At 40.1% G+C, this 20,020-nt stretch overlaps 1 protein-coding gene across 3 annotated transcripts in view; it reads left to right on the top strand.

Moving 5' to 3' along the window:
- LOC108245386 (metal transporter CNNM3) overlaps window positions 1–20,020 on the top strand; it is a 32,342-nt gene that overhangs the window by 8,518 nt on the left and 3,804 nt on the right. The window contains exons 7-11 of one of the 3 annotated variants that reach the window (XM_017432266.3): window positions 730–899; window positions 1,742–1,838; window positions 2,345–2,475; window positions 4,236–4,362; window positions 4,574–13,838. In XM_017432266.3, the coding sequence (XP_017287755.1) occupies window positions 730–899; window positions 1,742–1,838; window positions 2,345–2,475; window positions 4,236–4,362; window positions 4,574–4,623 (575 nt within the window). In that variant the 3' untranslated portion in view covers window positions 4,624–13,838. Of the gene's footprint in view, window positions 1–729; window positions 900–1,741; window positions 1,839–2,344; window positions 2,476–4,235; window positions 4,363–4,573; window positions 13,839–20,020 lie in introns of those variants that run through there. The other 2 variants (XM_017432267.3, XM_025009577.2) reach the window with 2 other exon arrangements.

Below are 20,020 nucleotides of genomic sequence, written 5' to 3'. Positions count from 1 at the left end.
TACCGTAGCTAAAAGCTGTCTGCTGTCGCAGGATTTACACAGTAATGTTAGTTTTTAATCTGTCTTTTTAACTCTACCTGACACCTTAGGAATGTGTTATATAGTAGAAATGGTTATGAAGTGAACAAATACTGCTTTTATTAATTCTCTTAAAAAGCGGATTTTATGTTATTGATTCAAATGAAAGACATGAAGATATTTTTGATCAAATCTTACGTCATGTTACTTTTATTTAGTTCAGTGAACATGCTGCTGCCGAAGCTGCCTTTTATTAAGACATAAAAGTTTGAACCTTTTTCTGTTTTTATACTTAAAAAAAAAAAAAAAAAGTACCAACAACAGCTTTGCACTAAATGAGATAAAATTAGTTCAGTCAGGAAAATCAGTTCCAGCAGAGGAAAAAGGAGACATCCTCCAAGAAACAAATAGGAGACACTTGAACTGTTTATCTCGGCAGGATAGAAGAAGTGCTGAAACGTGGGAGTCTGCACTCGTGTCTCGCTGTGACCGTCAAGCTTCTCTGCGAGGTTGTTTTGAAGCTGGAGCAGAAAACTCGGTCAGATTTACCAGGAAAAGGGCGAATCTCAGGCTGGCTTTTGTTCTGTCTTGTTAGAAGAATTCTGGCCCTGGAGCAAGTTTAGTTGATGACCTGTAGTTCAAACTGAAAAGCCTGAGCGAATGTATTCACGTGTGTTTTGTTGTTGTTGTTTTTTTATTCCCCTCCTTTAGAAGTGGAGCACTTCAGCCCAGCTCGAGTGTCTGAGAAAGTCCTGTTCCACCTGCTCCGTCACCCCAGCGTCAACCAGGAGGTCCACTTCGACCACAACAACCGCCTGAGCCCGAGCCACTACCTGTACACCCGGAACCACCCGGTGGACTACTTCATCCTCCTGCTGCAGGTACGAGGGCGCGCTGCATTTTTGGTATTTAATTGAAGCAAACATAAATACATGAGGAAAAAAGGTCTGACTATCTGCTACTACCACACCAAATTTAACTGTGGAAGGCATTCTGGTTTGGGTTGACTCCCAGAGTTGTAGGTATTCATCCAATGTTTACTTTCTCAAAGTTTCATTAAAATCTGTTCAGTGGTTCATGAGATATTTTGCTAACAGACAAACATGGTTTTTGCCAATATTTAATGCCAGAGTTTTTAAGCAAAAACATTACACAACGCGAAGCCCTTGGAGTATGTGTTGGGGACTATTCTCAGCTACGACCACACCAAATTTTAGCTTAATATATATATAATTGATTGAGTTAGAGACAATTTTGTGTTGGCTAAGGTCAAGAGGCTGTGGTGGCCATCTTGAATTAGCTTGACTCTGAAAGTTAATCAGTTGTAGATAAACATCCAGTGATTACTTTCTGCAAGTTTCATTAAAATCTGTGTTGTGGTTCTTGAGATATTTTGCTAACAGACAGTTACACAAACACAGGCAGAAACAATCTTCTCACCCACTGTCTTTTGGTGGCGGACGATGATCGAAATGAAAATTTGCCCATACCGTTTCCATTGAGTGTTGTCATTTATTCAACACATAAAAAGAATTTACCTTGGAGCATTCACAAATAAATAAAACTCTAAAAAGTGTTTCCAATATTTAACAGTCCAAGCAGGAAACGCACAGAGACAAGTTTCATCTTTTTTATTAATAACAAACACATTGGCCTAAAGTCAGGCTCAGACTCAAAGAAGTCTTAATAGATTTTTTTTTAGATGTTTATGTTTGTTTGTCAGGGCCGTGTGGAGGTGGAAATTGGCAAAGAAGGGCTGAAGTTTGAGAATGGGGCGTTCACGTACTACGGCGTCTCTGCGCTGACGCTGCCATCTTCAGGTGAGAGTGTGAACTGCAGGGACTCTCAGCTGTCGTCACAATAAAACCGAGCTCAGTATTTGTAGAACGGACTAGGTCACAGCCATTTTTGTGTTTATTTTTTTATTTATTTTTAAGGTCAAGTAGCTGTGGCAGCCATCTTGAATTGGGTCATCTTGAAGTGTTCATCTAGTTGTTACTTTCTGAAAGTTTTAATAAAATCCCTCAAATGGGGTCATGAAATCTTTGGGAGCAGATGGGCATTAACTTCATCTCCCCCTTTGTCTTTCGGTGGCAGGTTGTAAAAATAACTTGTCTGATATTTTGAATTCAAGAGATTTATTTAAATTTTTTGCATTTTTGAAAAAAAAAAAAGATTACTGTTATTATTTTTCGTAGTCAGTAAAATGTCACGTCTGATCATCACAGGGGTGGGTTAAGTGATCGTGAATTCTAAGTGAATTTGTAGTTTGAGTCTCTTAATTCCTGATTTTCGGTGGCTGATATTTGAAATCGTGTGACCGTAGTGCACCAGTCTCCAGTGTCGACCCAGCGGCACTCTCCCAGGGATCTCTTCGAGTCCTCAGATGCCACCAGCCCGTCCAGCTATTGTCCCGACTACACGGTCCGGGCTCTCACCGACCTGCAGCTCATACGGGTGGGTGTCAGAGCCACACATCAGCAGCTGTAAACCAGTTTGGATGTGTGCAAACATTCATTTTATACAAGCTAGTCATACTTTAATACATCTGACTGACAACTAAATACTTTAGAAGGACCAAGTTAAGTTTGTACCATTTTATTTTGTTGGTAAATTACAAGAACCAATACTGATGCTAAATGCTAAAAATCCAACCTGAATTTATTTTAAATTTTTGTAGACTTGGAGCAAATAATAAAAAAAAAATATTAAACTTAATTTATTGTTTTGGTTTTTACAATTTCAGTATTTCCTCCAAGGTTCATTTGCCTCTGATTAGCTAAAGGTCTTTACTCCCTGAAATAAAAATGTCCTTTCTTTGCTGTGAGTTGCAGAAATGATTAACACCAACGTAAAAATAAACAGAAAGACAGACAGGCAGACATCTCTGCACCATGATCACGACTGTAAGATGTGACTAAATACACTTATACTACCATCAACAGGTTAAAACATTATAATTCACATAAATTGACGTAAAAAAATAAATATCAATCGGTATGAACTGGTTTAATTTTTCCTCCAGAAAGAACTGAACTGTAGCTTTTATCAGCTTAATTTATAACACCTGAAGCCTTTATCAGATTATTGTGACCACAGCAGGTCCTGTCAGCTCTAAAACAATTAGAGCACACACACGGTGTCCTGGTAATCCACTTCGATTCATAAAACTCTGACAAACGTTTATATTGAAGAGGAGTCTGATCAACAGGTCAGCAAAAGCTTTTAGTCAAAAATAAAAAGCCAGAATTTGAAGATGGTGATTGAATTATTTTTAATCATTTAAGTACTTGCGGTTAACTGACTACTGATGCTAGTCCTAATAAAAGCCGCTACACTGGTTTCGATTTACTTAGAAAATGTGTTTGTGAACCACAGGAGCTTCCTTTTTGTGCCAACTCCTCACACAGAGCCTGGGCGGCAATAGTCTTCTCGATAAAGCACCCGCCGGCGAGCGAGTGAGACTGTCGGGAAGCTCGCGCTTGGATCCGTATATTCCCGGACTCTAGTTCCGCTCAGTGACGGACTGTAGCTGTTTCCTGCTACCAAACCCTTTGACCTCGGCATTGTGTTGATGTTTTATCGAATTCCTGCCTCCTGTTGGCACCTTCGATAGGTTTTGAAATCCCTCTGTTTCAATGATTACTTCCTCTCCTGGTGGAGCTTATTGGCGGTTAGCAACCAGCTGGTGCATTCTCACCACCAGGACAGCCAGGGTTAGGACAACCAAGTCAAAAAAAACAACAAAAAAGGTTTGATGCTCCTCTTCCTCCACCACCTGACTGCTCAGCTGAGAGGTGACTGTCAGGCTGCTGTAAAGTCGTATCAGTACAGCTACACGCATACAGTATTGTTCAATACATAATTCTGGTATTGGTATTGATGCATTCCTACTTTTTTCTTTTTATTCTTACCTGTTGATGTCATGTGAGGTCCTGTCAGTTCAGTAGGAGGTTCTACATCACGGCTCAGGACGGATTATGTTCAGACTACCAAACACATGTGGCTAAAAAGGGACCAGGCCACCTTCGAAGGTGGTTTGAATGAAAAGGTTTTCAGTGCGCTTTCAGGCTGTTCACATGATCCGATACGTATTATTATGAAATAAAAAGACAATGACAAGCCGACCTTATCAGAGGGGACATAACTTTAGGAGATATGAACACATTAAAAGCAGTGATGGTGATGAGGTTTTTGTGTGTCTGTGTGTTTTGCAGGTGACACGCCTTCAGTATCTGAACGCTCTCATGGCGTCACGTGTCGGGCAGAGTCCAGATCCTCCCGAGATCAAGATTCTGCCCAACAGTCAGACGAAGCTGCTAAACGAGAGAAACACCACACAAGGTAGCTTTGCTCAAAACGTTGCCTGACCCGCCGGGTCTGCCGCCTTCGCCAGCCCTCCGAACATTTCTCTTTGTGTTTCAGATTGCCTTTTTTTTACTGTGTTTTTTTAGGATTGTGCTTTCCTGTTTCCCTTCAACTGAACTGAATTAATTTTCTCTTTCTCTTTCTTTTCCCTCCTTGTGCGCCTCCTCTTGTCTCTGGCCCCGCCCAGAGTTTCCTGTAAACTTTTCCTTTTTTGGTACCATTGACGACTACCGTTAGGGTTTTTTGGTTTTTGCATGACGTCAGCCAAATTCAGCCTGTCACCGACTGAACATACAGCACACTGACACACTCCCAGACAAAGATAACGGTTCGCTTCAGGACTGTTTTAACTGTTTACTTTCTCAGCGATTGTCTTAATAGGCATCTTTTCCCCCCCCTCCGCTCCTATAAACACGTCAGGATGTTTGTGTGGATGTGTAGTTAAATTCTGTTTTTTCCAACCTTGTTTTTACCTTTCCTTTAAATCACCTCTGTTTTCCTGCTCTTCTGCAGCCACAGTAGATAAAGTCCTTTAATCGTTTTGGCCATTTTGTTTGCTGAATAACAACAAAGTCCACAGACGGTGATGAACTGTGTTCTCTGGCTGGTATATTGGAGGTTCTCGTTTTAAATGACACTTAATAGAACCCAGGTCAAGAATATCCTGCTCCACTTCCATTCATATATTCTTTGTGGTTTTGGAAGTCAATAACTTGAACTTTTTTTTTTTTTTTTTTAAAAAAAAGGTCAGTTCTTTCTGCAGTTTTATGAAAGTCCTAAAAGAAATCATCCAGTTTGCTTCCCTCCAAGTAAGGCTTTCAGGTTTTTGAAAAATCTTATAGATCCTGAAGTTTTCTTTTTTACATTTGATTTATATCTTAATATTAGTGCTAAAAATTAAAATGTGCACTTTTAAAGTAAAAAATTTACCTTTTAATTGTGTTGTGGTGTTTAGATTTTTCGGTCATCTAATTGACTAACTGAGGCCTTCTCCAGACAGAAGCGCAAGTTTTTCTAATTGATTGTTTTATTTGTCGTTTCTAAAAAAAAACACTTGTAAACACAGAAGGATTTCTCGAAATGTCTCCAATCCACACGGAAACACAAACACCACGCTGTAGTAACCATGCCAGGCCTGTATGAGGCGCTTTAACGCTGCCAGAAACAGGAAACAAGGCGCGGAGCGTCTGCGTGAAGCGTGCAGGTTGGGTGCGAAATGGAAACACAAGAAAAAGAGTTCTCAGATCGTAGATTAGATTAGAGCCGGGGCGATGGCGTCGTAGTTTTTAAACGGCTGCGTTTCTGCTGTCCGCACGAAAATGCATGAGTGACGTTTCAAGATTATTTAAACTTGATATATATAAAAATACCATTTTGGGGTTCCTAAAACGATGTTTAAATTGTGGGCGCAAACTGAAATTAAAAAAGAAAAACAAACCACTCCTGAGTGGACGGCCAGTATTTTAGGGGTTTTTGTAAATCCAGAAGTTTTTTTTTATTGTTTCAGCCTTCTGTTCACATGGAAACTGTGTTTTTGAAATCCCCTAAATGGTTCTTTATGAAAGGGTGAAAAAAAAAAGCCTTGAAAGGCCTTAAATTGATTGATTAATCCAATTCTTCACTCACCTAAATCCTGTCTTCCCCAAATGAGTAAATATATTATCACAGATGTTTTATTGCCATATAGTATTATTCTCTTATTGCAGAAATGCGGCGGAAAAACACGATGCACTCAATAAATGTTGGCTTTTTTGTGCCTAAAAGGTTTGCACGGCTGAGGTTTACATTATTGTGTTTATTGATGAGTTCCTGTTCAATTGAAATGTCTTATAAAACACCTTTCCCACAGGTTATGGCCATAAACTAGTGATTGACAATCTAATAAAACCACTAAAACAGCTCTTTACTAATGCTGTTAAAGTTTAACATGAACACGTTAACGCAGTCTCTTTCATACATGTTTAAAAGAAATGGTCTCAAAATGTCGGTGTTGTCAGATATTTAAATTCAAATCATGAGGTCGGATGGAAACGCCAAGAAAAAGTGGATCGATCTGTCTCCGTTTGAAATATTTAACACCTCAACCCTGAACGATTTGAGAACCAAATATTATTTTTATAGATATTAAAACTAATGCAGTAACATAAATCTAGGCAGTTTAAAAAAAAAAACCACACTGCTATTATTTTTTCAGCCGTTCGGTTGTTCAAACTGAAAGCACTTTAGCCTGGCAGCTGTTTACAGTTGCTCTCAGTAAGTTTTTAAGTTTTCATTCTTTTGGTTTTTTTCCCACCCGAGCACTTTATCTGATCAGTAGAACATTCGTCTGTTTCTACCGACCCTTTCAGGTCCTTAGTAATTAATGATAAATTAGCAGCTTTCAAGCAAAACATTCAGTAGTTTTTAAATAGGGATTTTATGCCTCATCCAAAGTAGAAACTCTGTTCGGCTGAAGATTATCAATCTGAGGACGCCAGCTCGCATTTTTCAGGCTACTTAATAATCACAGAATCTGAGCGATGACTGGAGAGATTCTGAAAATAAACAAATAAACAAAACAAATAAATAAACAAATAAATGTTTGCTCTATTGTTACTCACTGCAGACAGAAACCTGTCTTATATACTGTAGGGGAAATAATTCTTTGGTCTCCTGCTGATTTTGTGAGTTTGCTCACCTACAAAGAAAAGAAAAGTGTCTAATTTTTACCATCCTTTCAGTTTAATAAAAGGTAGGGTTGGGCATCATTTGAATTTGAATTTGAACGATTCCGATTCCTCGTTTCGATCCCGGTTCTTCAAAGAGGCAGTTTACGCTGTAACCTTTCTGTGGCGCTCTTCAGTTTGTTGGAGCTCAGATTAGCTAGTTGTTTTTTTTCTTCTGTCTTTAGTTGATATTCTGTCTTTCTCAACTAAAACAAACCTAGAAACTCGAGCATGTTGGCCTCTTTTGTAAGTGAGCAAAACGCTAAAACCAGCAGGGCGTCAAACACTCGTGTCCCAAACTGCGTGTGCACAAGTATATCCTGCATGCACATTTCTGTAATATCTGTAATATTGTTTAAGTTTCTTCTCCTCCGTGGAGAAATCGAGTCGATGACCTCCAATATGTCAGTCCTCTGGACGGGCTCAGAACCTGAAGTGGAACAAAGCAGACAGAAAAGATGGCGCGGCGACAAACCGTCCTCCTCCACAGAGAAAAGCTCCGTGTTGCTTTGTGTGGAGCAGCTCGGTCTCCCGCGGCGTCTTTTCCGTCTCCAGTCAGCCCTTTTAGTTCCTCGCTGTCATAAACTCCTCCTAGCCCAGTGTGTGTGTGTGTGTGTGTGTGTGTGTGTGTGTGTGTGTGTGTGTTATATTCACCTGTGTGCTTGCGTCACCCCTCGCTCACCCCAGCTCTCCTCTCATTGGTCGGGTTCCACAGGTGGCAGCAGAGCCCAGGAGAGCTCCACAGAAGAGGAGGCTCATGGGTAGCCCCCCCCCCCCTGTTCCGTCAGCCCCTCCTATTTAAAAGAAAAAAAATTCCATCACGTACAGATTTTACTTTTTCTTTTTTTTTTGCTAGTTATTAACTGATAAATAATCTATGGCTGGAACGTAGTTATTGGAGAACGCTGGAGACGAAGTGTTTTTGTTTGTTTTTTTTAGGCTCACACTTCTCATCTCCACCCCCTCATTCCTTTTCTTTGATTTCAGCTCAGTGACTATTTTCTGCGTGTGTATATATGTTTTTGTATAAATATAAATAGAGACTGACAAGAGAAGGTTTGTGGACCTCTTGGAATAAATGTGATCCTGTGATTAGTTTATTTTGATTTTTATTATATTTTTTTACTAAAACCCATCGAGCCGAGTTCTTTTCATTTTTATGCTGCAGCGCAAACGTTCACAGCGCCACTGGGAAACGTGAGTGAACCCTCGATTAAAGACCAGTCAGAGTCCACCGTTTGGAAACGCCACAAGAACTGCTTGGTGTTCAATGTCTGGAATTTGACAGACTTATGTTTAAAAAAACATCACTTTTGGCTCTTTGTTCAAACTACTTTAATTTGGGCTGATCCTGATAAACTTGTTAATATTTAGGCCTCAGTTGTTCTAAGAATTCCGATCAATTAAATAGAGGGGAGGGGGATTTTGCTACATTTATAGAGGGGACAAAAGCTGCTGAAATGCTGTAAAAGATGGCCGTGCTGTATGCCAACACGAATAGCATACTCGACTATTTGGAGATCCGGGGCGACCTGTTCTCAGGATTGTGAGCTTTTCTTCTCATAGAGCAGCGGTGTCCTAACCTGGACCTCGAGTTCCAACACTTTCCTCCAGGTTTCTGTTGTTTCTCTGCTCCCGACGAACCCGATTCAGTGGTTGAACCGTCTCTTCAGAAGTCTTCCGAGTTCCACAGAAGCCGGTTGATCTTCTGATCGGGTGTGTTGAAGCAGAGAAACGTCCATCACCCTCCCGGACCAGGATTGGACCCCGCCGCCACAGAGCGGCCGGTTGGTGTCCGGAGAAGCGGCAGCTCCCGCCTTTTTGATTTGTTCCTGTGTCTTTCTTAAATGAACAAATCAAACTTGGACGGTTTTGATTGCTTTTCCGTCGCTCCGTGTGGAACTGTAACACTCGAAGGGATTTGATTGACTTGCGTCCGCTCAGAGACACCTGAACTGAGACATCGTTCAGTTTAAGTGGTAGTTTCTAAACAGATGCTTTGAGCCCCGGTAGGGTTTTTTTGTATGTTTCTTTCCAGTCACGTTAGCTGGACAGCCCTAAATTAATTCCATCATTTGTTAGATTGAAGTCAAAGTGGCCCAAGCCAACACATCTCTCACCAAACTGACCTTTGGACTCCTAACTTGAGTTGGTTCATATTGACGTCATATAATCAGGGTTCACTTACATTCACCAAAACCAAATGAAGCTTTTCTTTGTGGACTGAAACTCAACAACAGAAACGTGTGTTATTACTTCAGTTGTTCATGACAGCCATTAGAATTGCCAATAACTCTAGAGGGATCACTTACCAGTCTGTTGAGTTTGATTTTGGTGGTGCCTTTCTTCCAGGTTTAGCCCTTTGCACTAACTTTGTGGCATTGCCAGTCTTCACGTTTTAATTTCTCTGCGTGCCAAAGCTACCTGTGTGTGTGTGTGTGTGTGTGTGTGTGTCGTCTTTGTCTGCATGTACTAAAGCATCTGTCCATTTGAGCAACAGAAAACTCTTGAAGTTGGTTAAAAAGACTTCTGTGTTGAATTAGTCCACCGGGGAATGTGTTAAGCTACCCTGTAAGACGTGAGGCACGTTTCAACTTTCATGTCTTCGTGTGACAAAAGCGACGAGGTCAAATGTGCCTTTGTGGTCGATCGGTGGTTTTTCTTAGAAATTCAAACCCGATCAGCTGCTCTGGCGGTTCCAGCTGAGAAATTAAATTCAGAAACAAGAATGATCGAGACAAAAGTTTGACCTTTTAAATGTTGGCTGACTCTTGTCCGGTTCTTCTGTATTTTTCAGCGAGGAAAGCAGGAAATGTTAGCTTTTTCTTTTTATTTCTTAGTTAATATTTCACACCAACGTTTGACCACAACTGGTGACGATTAATGAAGATATTCAAAGACTAGTTGGCAACTCAAAACTGTGGGAAAATTGAGAGAAAACAGGAACTTTCCATTGCAGTCTAAGTGTTCGGGACTCGGGAGCTATTGGGACACTTTTTCAGTTTTTTGTTTTTTGAAAATCACAGTGTCCTTTTGTGTATTCTTGGCTGTGCACATTATTCTGCTGCCAACCAGTGAACAATAACCCAGTTGAACTTAAAATCATCACAGTCTTGTAGTTCAAGAAACAATTACTCCCCACTACAGTACTCTTTGCTAATCGCCACCAGTTGTGGTCAAAGATTAGCGTGAAATGCTAACTAAGAAATCAACAAGCGCGCTAATACTTCCTGCTTTTCGCAGTGCCTGTAGCGGCTTAGCTGGAGGTTTTCAGTGTGGCAAGTTGGTGCAGGTTCGATTCTTAATTTTCAACACAGCCCCCGCCCTTTAGGGGACCCTCAGACCTGAGCTTGAGTCAGGTCTGTATAAACACTACACCAAGTCCAGCATCAGCTGGTGATCAAAAAAGAAAGCCAAATGTGATCAGATTGAGCTTCTGGTGAAACATTTTTTTTCCTGGAGGGATTCAGAGAGCACTTTGGGCAAAAGTCTTTAACTCTAAAGCACCTTGTTCGTCACCCCGTCTTGTGTTGTCCTGTGTGTGTTTTCAACTTGTGTTAACATTCCGTATTCATGATGGCATCTTTTATTTTCAACGTATACAGTATATCTGCAAGTCCAGCACCCAGCATTTCGCTGTCTGGCGTCGGCGCCCAGTGTTCCCTCAATCTCTCACTGTATGTTGACATTCTCATCTGTATTTTAAGTAAGCTGACAGTTATTGTTGCATGTGTGTTAACATGTGAATTATATCAGAAATGGCCCCTAAATAGCTAGTCTTCAGTTATGTTGTTATATCAGTGACAAGGAGAAAACGGTCAAGATAAGCAAAGCTTTGAATTTTTTTTTTATTATTTGGATCTCAGAGATGGTGTAAAAGGCAGAGAAAATAATGGGCTCAATTTGCCTTTGTCGAATTGATTTTCAATATGAATGTGAAAGATGTTGGATTGGGGGGGGGGGGGGTCCTTGTTCTGTGCAGATGTGCTCTGAAGGAAGCAAACGTGACTAGGTTCTTTCATTTATACAGCGAGAGCAGAACACGCTTCAATAATACCGTGTACGTAAAAGAAATCAAGACATTTAAACGGGAACTGAGGCGGCGTTTGAGGCCCCGTCTACACCACTTTCCAGTTTTTAGTTTTTAGTGAGCGAAAGCTAATGGTTGGACAAACACCTTCCTTTTTTTTTTTTTTTCCAAGTTTCAGTTTAGTCTGTGTGGACAGGAAGCAAGAAAACAAGGATGTGACATCCTGTTTTGCACATGCTCACTTTGTGCCCAAGCAACCGGAATAGCTGCTATTCCTGGTTTAATGTCTCACCCGGATCCTGTCGACATTAAGCTTTGGTCATGTTCTGAAATAGTTTATAACCGAGAGATACTGTCATGAACAGTATCCAAAAAAAGACTCTTTAGCCAAGATAAGCATGTCTTTTATTTCTTTGTATTTTGATATGTTGTTAATGTGGACGTTCTCGCCACCTAGTGGCCCAGCATGGTTACTACAGTGTTATTGAGAAACAACATGAAAGGAAAACAAATGTTAACAGAGGAGGTATTGGGAGCACTGTAGACAGGGTCTCAGTGTCCTAAAAGCAGAAGCTGGTCACCAAAAGAAAAGAATCCTGAGTTTTGACTTATCTGATTTAGTTGTTGATGTTCAAATTAAATCAGAAGACCTTATTGGACAGTCTGATCGCTTCTTCTGAAGGACTTTTAGACCCAATCTGAGTTACCCCAGATGTTTTTTAAAACAGATGAATATATTTTTTTATATTTCTTTTCTTTCTTCACACTAGTTTTACAAAAATGTTGAAATACCCATGCTGTGCCACTAGTGGGAGAGAACGTCCATATTAAAGACATTAAAATACAAAGACTGAGCAAATGAAGGTGATTGTCCAAGCTCTAAGTTTGGCTAAATATTGTCATTTAAGCACAATCAATGTTTTATGGTGACAGGATCAGGTTAAATGGAGGCAAACTGAAAAAAATAAAAAAAAATGCAGTAATAACGGCTCCGGTGTTGTTTTGGTTTCTGAGACACAAAGTAAAAGTCGGTATGCACAAAACGGACTGCCATCTCACTGTTTCAGGAAGGTTTTGTGTTTCTAGGACACAAGGAAACACTTAAACGTAGTTTTTAACAAATCTTCATTTCGGAAAGCATTGCTTTAAATATCCGTTTTGCTCCCTGAAGTGTCCGTGTGTGGGCGGGAGGTGCAAACGCAGCAGAAAGTCTTCACCCTCACGCTCAGAGTGGTCTTTGTCTGCGGCTCCTCCACCTCTCATGTTGAGGTTCTGTATTAAAGTGAGCACACTCACGCCCACATTACGTTTTAATTAATCGTCGTTCCAAATTATTTGCGTCGATTTTTTTGACAACTCGTTCCTGGATGTGTCAACTCGGAGAAATTGTGTAAAAATGTGCCGGATCAAATGGCTTCAGATGTTTGCACCGTTCTGTCACAGTTGTCCAGTTGTTCTGCGTTTTTCATGCGAATCTTTGACCAGTTTTAGATCATTTCCAGAAAGAAAGCTAACAAAATGTCTGCCTGTATCGTCCCATTACTTTTCTATAATTAGTTGTAAATGAAGATGATTGAAAGCAGGGACTGGGCGACAGTTACATGTTAGGTTGGGAGGGCGAGAGAGCTGTGATGCATTAGAAGCTCCTGGGAAAAAGCTGAACTTCTATCAAATATGTTCAACACCCCTAATTAAAAGCACTGTTCAGAGCTCCAGCTAAAATGCGTTAATCTGAAGGAGGCTTGGTGAGAGAAAGAGCGATATAAATGAAACCGTTGAACGTCTAACACTACAACAGTATGTCTGCACCTGCCAACATTTGAGTTTTCCACCTTTTCCCGCCAAATGTTTGCAGGAAAAGCTAAATGAAACGCCTCCCCGTCGATTACCAATGCAGTGAAGAACACATCAGAATGTTTAAATTCTGTACCAGAATAAAACCGAGGCTCACGTATGAACACCACGCATTTACTTAATCTGATCGGTTTTACTCACCTCGTCTCTGACGTTGAGGCAGACGGTCCCAAAGTTAGGAGGAAGCATTTAAAGCACCCAAACCTGACCTTTTTAAAAGCGCGACCCCCGTCTTCCTCAACCCGCCACGCTTCCCAAAACCCGTGCGTCTTTTGGCTGTACGGGTCACGCCGACTCTGCAGTCTTCCTGCCTGCTGTCGAGGTTTGTTGCGCCGAGCTAAAAAGGCCGAATCATCGGGAGATACGAAAGGTCAAAGCGCAGAAAATGAGCCTTTAAGCAGCAGCCGGGTTGGTAGAGAGCTGCACCACCTCTCCTCGTATTATCTTATTCCACATGGTTGATTCAGTGTTATTACATATCAAGAGGTTTGTTTGTTGTTTGTTTCTGATATGTGTTTTTTGAGAAAATGTTTTTCTGTTCTCTAGTTAAAATTTGTTGTAAAACGTTAATTTCTGTCCTTTTCGAAACTGACTGAATGTAGAGAGACGTGCTAAAGCCGAATGGAGGGGCGCAACGCAGGGAGGCAGCATCAAGATATAAATAGAAGATAATTTGATGATGTAGTTTATGGGGGGGTGGGGTCTTTTTTTCAGGTACAACACTGTTACCACAGGAGTTATTGAGCGGTTCAGTCAGGTTACATTTGTATTTTATTTGGTTCTTTTTGAGAATGCTGTTGAGTTTGGCTGCATTGACCAATTTAAGTACTTTCTTAGAAAATAAAGTCAGTTCAATTCTGAAAGTGTTGTCATTGTTTTTTGTTTTTTTTTTCTCCCCTGCTCACACAAAATGACTGTTTTTGCTCATGCACGCGTGTTCGTGTGTCTGTTATCGAAGCATCTCCTGAACCGCTGCGCACATTTTATTGACACTTAGTAGAAGTAATAATTGGATGTGTATTTTCAGCTGATTAACTTTTGGAGTCAGCCTGATTCAAGATGGCCGCCACAGCCAACTGACCTTAAAAAACACAATAATGGATAAAACTCAGTCCATTTTACAGATATTGACCTTAAATTTGGCGTGGTAGTAGCTGAGACCGATCCCAAACACATGTTCTGAGCACTTACACATTGTGCAAAATCTTTGTTTAAATTTTTCCCATCGACCGGTTTGAGTCAGCTCCGTCTGTTAGCAACATGTCTCCCGAACCACTGGATGGATTTTAAGGAAAATTTAAAGAAATAATCACTGGAAGTATATCTATAACTGAATAACCTTTGGAGCCAATCCCATTTAGAATGGCTGCCACATTCAAGTGATTTTAGAAAACACAAAAATGGTTATAACTGGGTAAATTTTACAGATATTGAGCTAAAATTTGATGTGGTCGTAGCTGAGAGTCATTCAAAGCCCATTCTCTGAGCTCGTCTAACAATATTTTAAAGGTTTAACCAAAACAAATACAACCTAAGATCTTAGTTTAAAACTGGCGTGAAAGGCGACGCAGAGCTGCGTAATGCAAACACGCATTTATTTGTTCTGCTGCGTAGAACATCTGGATTTAGTTACAGTTCAAAGAGAAGCCAATAATGATGAGCCTTAAAGTGCTGAAAAATGGTTTTGTTACATCCCATTTCCAGAATTCTCTATTTTCTTTTCCTCATGCAATAAAATCTTATACAGTTAAAAAAATAAAATAAAATGACAGCTGAATGAACTTAAGGCTTTAAATGTTTCATTAATAAAAATGTGACACTGTGGCTATGTCCACTTCCGTACAGCCCGTGATTGGTTCTGTATTCGATTTCCGTGGTTCAGTTCCTGTTTTGAACGAAACTGTTCTCGTAAGGAAACAAGACGTTGGCTTTTGCGTCCTGGAACAGAAACTAGAAAGTGTGATGAAAAACCGAGATGCTTAGTATGGCTCTGTGTGGGACTAATCACCATCACTACACAATAATTCGATGGATTTGAACAACATGGGTTTGTCCTGACCAACAAAAGTACTTTTAATGCTTACTTCCACATGTTTTAAATAAAGTTTTGTCCCGACGAAACAAGAGAGAAGAGCAGTAAAAAGGCCATATAGGAGTCTGATCAGTAACTTACTTGTAATCAGGAGGGTAACTGCTTACCATTTACATTTAAAGGTTACACAATACCAAATACCCCAAAAATAACTAGTCAAATGTAAGCTGTAAGTTCTTTCTTGGTCGGCACCCTCTCAGTCCATGGATGTCCAGATGATACATACAGGCTCAAATATATGCATATGCAACCTTCACTTAAATCTTTTACTAGTTGGAGCAGAAAGTTGCAGAAAAATGCCTTAACTTGACATAACTAAGGTCTAATAATTTCCCATTAGTGGTCATGATTGACTGCAGCTGGTAGTTTCTCTTTGCCAGCGTGAAAAGGATGTGTTGGACAGCACTCATGGGACACGGAAGTGTCATCCTCGGTCGAAGGAAAATCGGTGAGGACGTTCAGAAACCCACCCAGCTACTGTCAGCGGTTCGAGCCTGCCGTGAACAGGAAGCCAGAAACACGAGGGAGGACGTCGTCCTTGTCTGTGTAAATCAGTAAGTGACGGCCTGCTTGTTGGTTTGGTTGTGACAAAAAAAAATTTAAAAAATGCTGCTTTCCACGTGCTGCAGAAGTTGGAGCTTGGATCTGATACAGACGTCACACCCAACTTCACTTCAACGTGTTCCCGTTACAAGTCAGAAAACCAGCAGGATGTGCTCCTTGTCCTCAGGGAGCGGACTAACTTTTACTCACCGTACAAGCTAATAACAAATGTATTTCTCCTTGTTCTATGCGTCCAAACACTGCAACATGTTTCCTAACAGAGGTAGTTTGGTACCACTGTATGTGTGCAACTGATTTAATAATACACAAACTGACAGAAGTGAAAGACAAAAGCCTCTTTCTGCAGACATCACAACCTTTCGGGTTCATAATTCCCGAAGCTCATTGACTTCAGAGTACAAATGGAACATACCAGTAATCTTTTAAGCCTGCACTTGAGGTTTACGTAGCTCCAATTCTGCACCTTACTCCACTGACAACCATTCAAAAATATATTTACAAAGCCTTCAATGAATTAGGTAATATTTGAACACATCTATTGTCTGAGCAATAGGAAAATGTATACACCTCATTCTACACCATTAACTTGATTCATAGCTCAGTTTTTGCTTGATTCAGCATTCCCTTAACCTTCATCTGTCTCCCAGTCCCTGATGCGGAAAAACATGACCACAACACGATACTGCCACCACCATGCTTCACTGATAGGCAGCTGATGAGAGGTATTTAGTATCAAAGCCAAACAGTTAAATTTGATCAAACCAGGAAATTATCTTCCTCCCCGTCTGAGTCCTTCACACAGGCTGTGTGTAACAAGTTCACAGAACCGAATAATAGTCTGTTTTCACTTCGCCTTCATGCGTGACTCACACGTACGCTTACAAGCTGTTTTCACGCATTCAGACAACTCAGCGAGTCTCACCTTTTTGAACGTCTTCCGTTTTGTGCATGTTTCCTACGAGGCCATCACCACTTCCTGCCACGGCCAACTCAATGAGTCTATCTGAGTGTTTCACCCCTGCCATCTAGTAAAAGTAACGATGTAGATGATCACTTACAAATGTAAAACAAGTTTTTCGGGTTAGTTTTTAATTTTTTTTGAAGGGCCACTTCAAGGCTACTTTAAAAAAAAAAAAAAAAAAACTTGTGTAATTTTGTGTTTCTGGCAACATTTTGTGGAAATTCCCCACTAACACTGCTGATTGTTGGAATGATAAAAGGGACGTATTTTAGCACAGATTTTCGGAGCGGGGGTAGGGGGTGGGGGTCACGCTTCTGAATCATCTCAGTAGTCACCTCCAACCTCAAACAGGATGCAATCAGGTTGAACTCGATGTCATAAAAGGTCATAAGAACGTACTACTTGTTGCTTCTTTCCCACCTTCCAGCTCGTCTCAGGAGGAAAACAAAAATCATACTTCCCATCCTTGTTCCTTAGTAAAAGCGTAAATATCATGCTGTAAAAAGTCCCTCACTCAAAATCCCATCCTGTAAAAGTTCTCAGCTAAAAATATTTCATTTAAACCCTTCTAAATTATGTTCATCACTCCATGCTCTAAATTAAAAAAGTAATATATAATCATATATTTAAAAACTGAATAATTTAATAAGAATAAAAAAGCTAAAATCTTATACAAATGAAACTTTTTAAGCCCACATAAGGGATATTTTTTTAAGCTTGTTTTTCCTTTTTTAATTCAGAGTTACTCTTTTTTCTTTTGTTGTTGTTGTTGTTTAGTAAGTCTTCTCCGGTTTCACCTGGATTTGGACATTTACACCATTTATCTTGTTGAAGTGCTAAAGTTTTATCAGATTCAATGGAACCCATTCGAACATCCATTTTTGGGTCACTCCTCAGGTGTTGCCTTATCCTGGGTTCTTTGTGTTTGATAGTTATGGGTTTTTTGTTTTTTTTTTGGTTGTTTTATTTGAAGTGTTATTGTGGATTTAGTTGCTAATTCTTGTGTTACTTTTTGATTTATTTATTTTTTGTTTTGTTTTCTCAGTGTTTCCTTCAGTTGTCAGTCCTGCCCCTCCCATTTACACCTGTTCAATGTTGTTATCAAGCCAACTGTCTCTAATCACCTCATCATAATCATAATCTCCTATGCTTCTCTCACCTGCAGTCTGCCATGAGGTGCTTTGGATTTTCCCGCCGGGTCTTTAAATTTCTTTGTACACTCTTGTATTTGCTGCCATGCCAGCTTTTTGTTTTGATTATTGTTAAATTAAAAAAAAGTTTTACTCAAGCTCCCTGTCTTTGGTCTGCATTCTTGGGTCCAACTCTCTTCAAAACCTGACAGGTGTTTCCTGCATGAGAACACAACAAAAAAAGACTCATGTGTCACCATCACGTGAAAGGGAACTGGTTATGATTTTCAGGAAGAACCCCAGAAACACCAAGGCTCAAGCCTGTCATGAACCACAAACCAGAATACCAATGTGACCGTCCACAGAGACGCCAGTTTCACATCGCAATGGACTGACTAAGAGTGTCACGACCTACAAAGAAGCCCCGCCTCCAAAGGTGACACCTTCAAGCTCAATGGAGAAGCTGAATGCCTTCGAGTTGTTTGGCTGCAGTAAGAAGACGTATATTCAGAGGAGTCAATGTGAGGCTTTCAAACTTAAGAACACTTGTTGCTGGTGCGTTGCACAAAGTGGATGGAATAATTTAAAATTCTTCAACTCCACCTCAAATCAACAGCTTGACTGATGAAACCTGGACATAATTCAGTGATCCAACAGAACATGCCGAACTCACATCAAAACTGGTTTCTGAATGGAAAAAAACAGGCAAATATTACACTCCTGGAATGGTTTTCCCAAAACCCCAACTTCAGTACTATGGAAATTTTGTAATCTAAAATTTGGCACAGATTCAAACCAGCCGGTTCAAATGAACTCTATCAAATCTACATAGAAGAGTGGTCAAATATTCAGGCAGAACTCTACCAGAAGCTTGTTGATGGTTCATCTTTACAAGTCAAACAAGGCTATCTTTGTTTTATACATATTACATAAATGATTCCATGATGATGTGTAAATGATCTTAACATTCACAGCAACCCTTTTTATTTATTTTTTCCCTGACTGGTGTTTTTTTATTGGTCAAATGAAAAACCTGTGGGTAACACAATGTACTTTCATGAAGGAAGTGAGACGTGCTGTTTATAACCAGATGCTCTGACAGAAATTCACAGCTCCGCAGAGGTGACGGTCAACTTGAAAACAGCAAAATCTGTGTGAAAGAAAACCATTGTACTGATTTCATTGCTGGTATTTAATCAAAATGATGTCCTCCCTATCTGCATGATGTGCGACTCAGATCTGCTTCAAGCAAGTGACTGATAAGTTGAAGAAAACGTGGTAAGCCGTTCTTTTCTTTTTTTTCTAGGTTTACTGTACATGACGACGTGTTGACTGGACCCGTTCTTTTGTCAGGATACAACATGGTGGGGCATCCTGAAAAAGGAACTGGTCTAGACTGTAGGGCAACATGTTTCACTTCCCATTTAATCAAGTTAAATGATTTGTTCTTCAGTGACATAAATCTGGTATTGATCTTGACCTGCATTTCAAAGAGCTTTAAATGATGCTGTTTAAATGTTTGAGTATGATATTTGTCCTGCGTCTGGTTCAGCTATTGCTTTCCATGTATTTTTTGCGTTACATTTGTGCTTTGTGATATCCTGGAAATTGAAAGTAAGGGTTGATGCCTTACTTTTAACTCACTCTTGTGGTTAACCAATATCACATCTGTTGCTGAACAATGTAAGAGACGCATGCTTTATCAAACCAATCATATAAGACAGATAACTGCAGTAACTAAAGCTGAGGTTTCCAGATGGCTCTAAAGGGCACCTTAATTTTTATTTCAATCCTTTATTTATATAAGTTAGTCTCAGTGACAGACCTGTTCTACACAAGTAAAAAATACAATAGTCTGTCTTTACTATATACTATACTAATATATACTAATTCACATGACCACAAAGCAAAAAAGGACATAAAAACTAGAAAATTTCTGAAGGCATTTTAAAGGAACCCATTGGAGATATTGCCCACAGATCTAACACAAATGAACTTTTTATAAAGCCCCGAAGTGTAACGAGATCTAAGATCAACAGAAATGTTAAAGCTGCTGCCAGTGGCAGACAGAAACGCGGGCTCGGCATTAAGCCTCAAACAAACTGTCACTGTGTGAAAAGTATAAATCGTATTGGAAAGAATTATTGGACTGAAAGTGTCAGAACCGTCTGGTCTTCACACATGAATTTTTCTTCCCCGTGTTTTACTGTAGGTACAGTGTTTCTTTGTATGTTTCATTCTGGGATGTGACTTGTTGCCAGAAAGACGGTCTTATCTGCAAACACACACACACACGCA

Source organism: Kryptolebias marmoratus, linkage group LG14 (assembly GCF_001649575.2).
Source record: "Kryptolebias marmoratus isolate JLee-2015 linkage group LG14, ASM164957v2, whole genome shotgun sequence".
Lineage (NCBI taxonomy): Eukaryota > Metazoa > Chordata > Actinopteri > Cyprinodontiformes > Rivulidae > Kryptolebias > Kryptolebias marmoratus.
The sequence above is the reverse complement of the archived record's forward strand: the minus strand, read 5'-3'. Positions and strand labels throughout refer to the sequence as shown.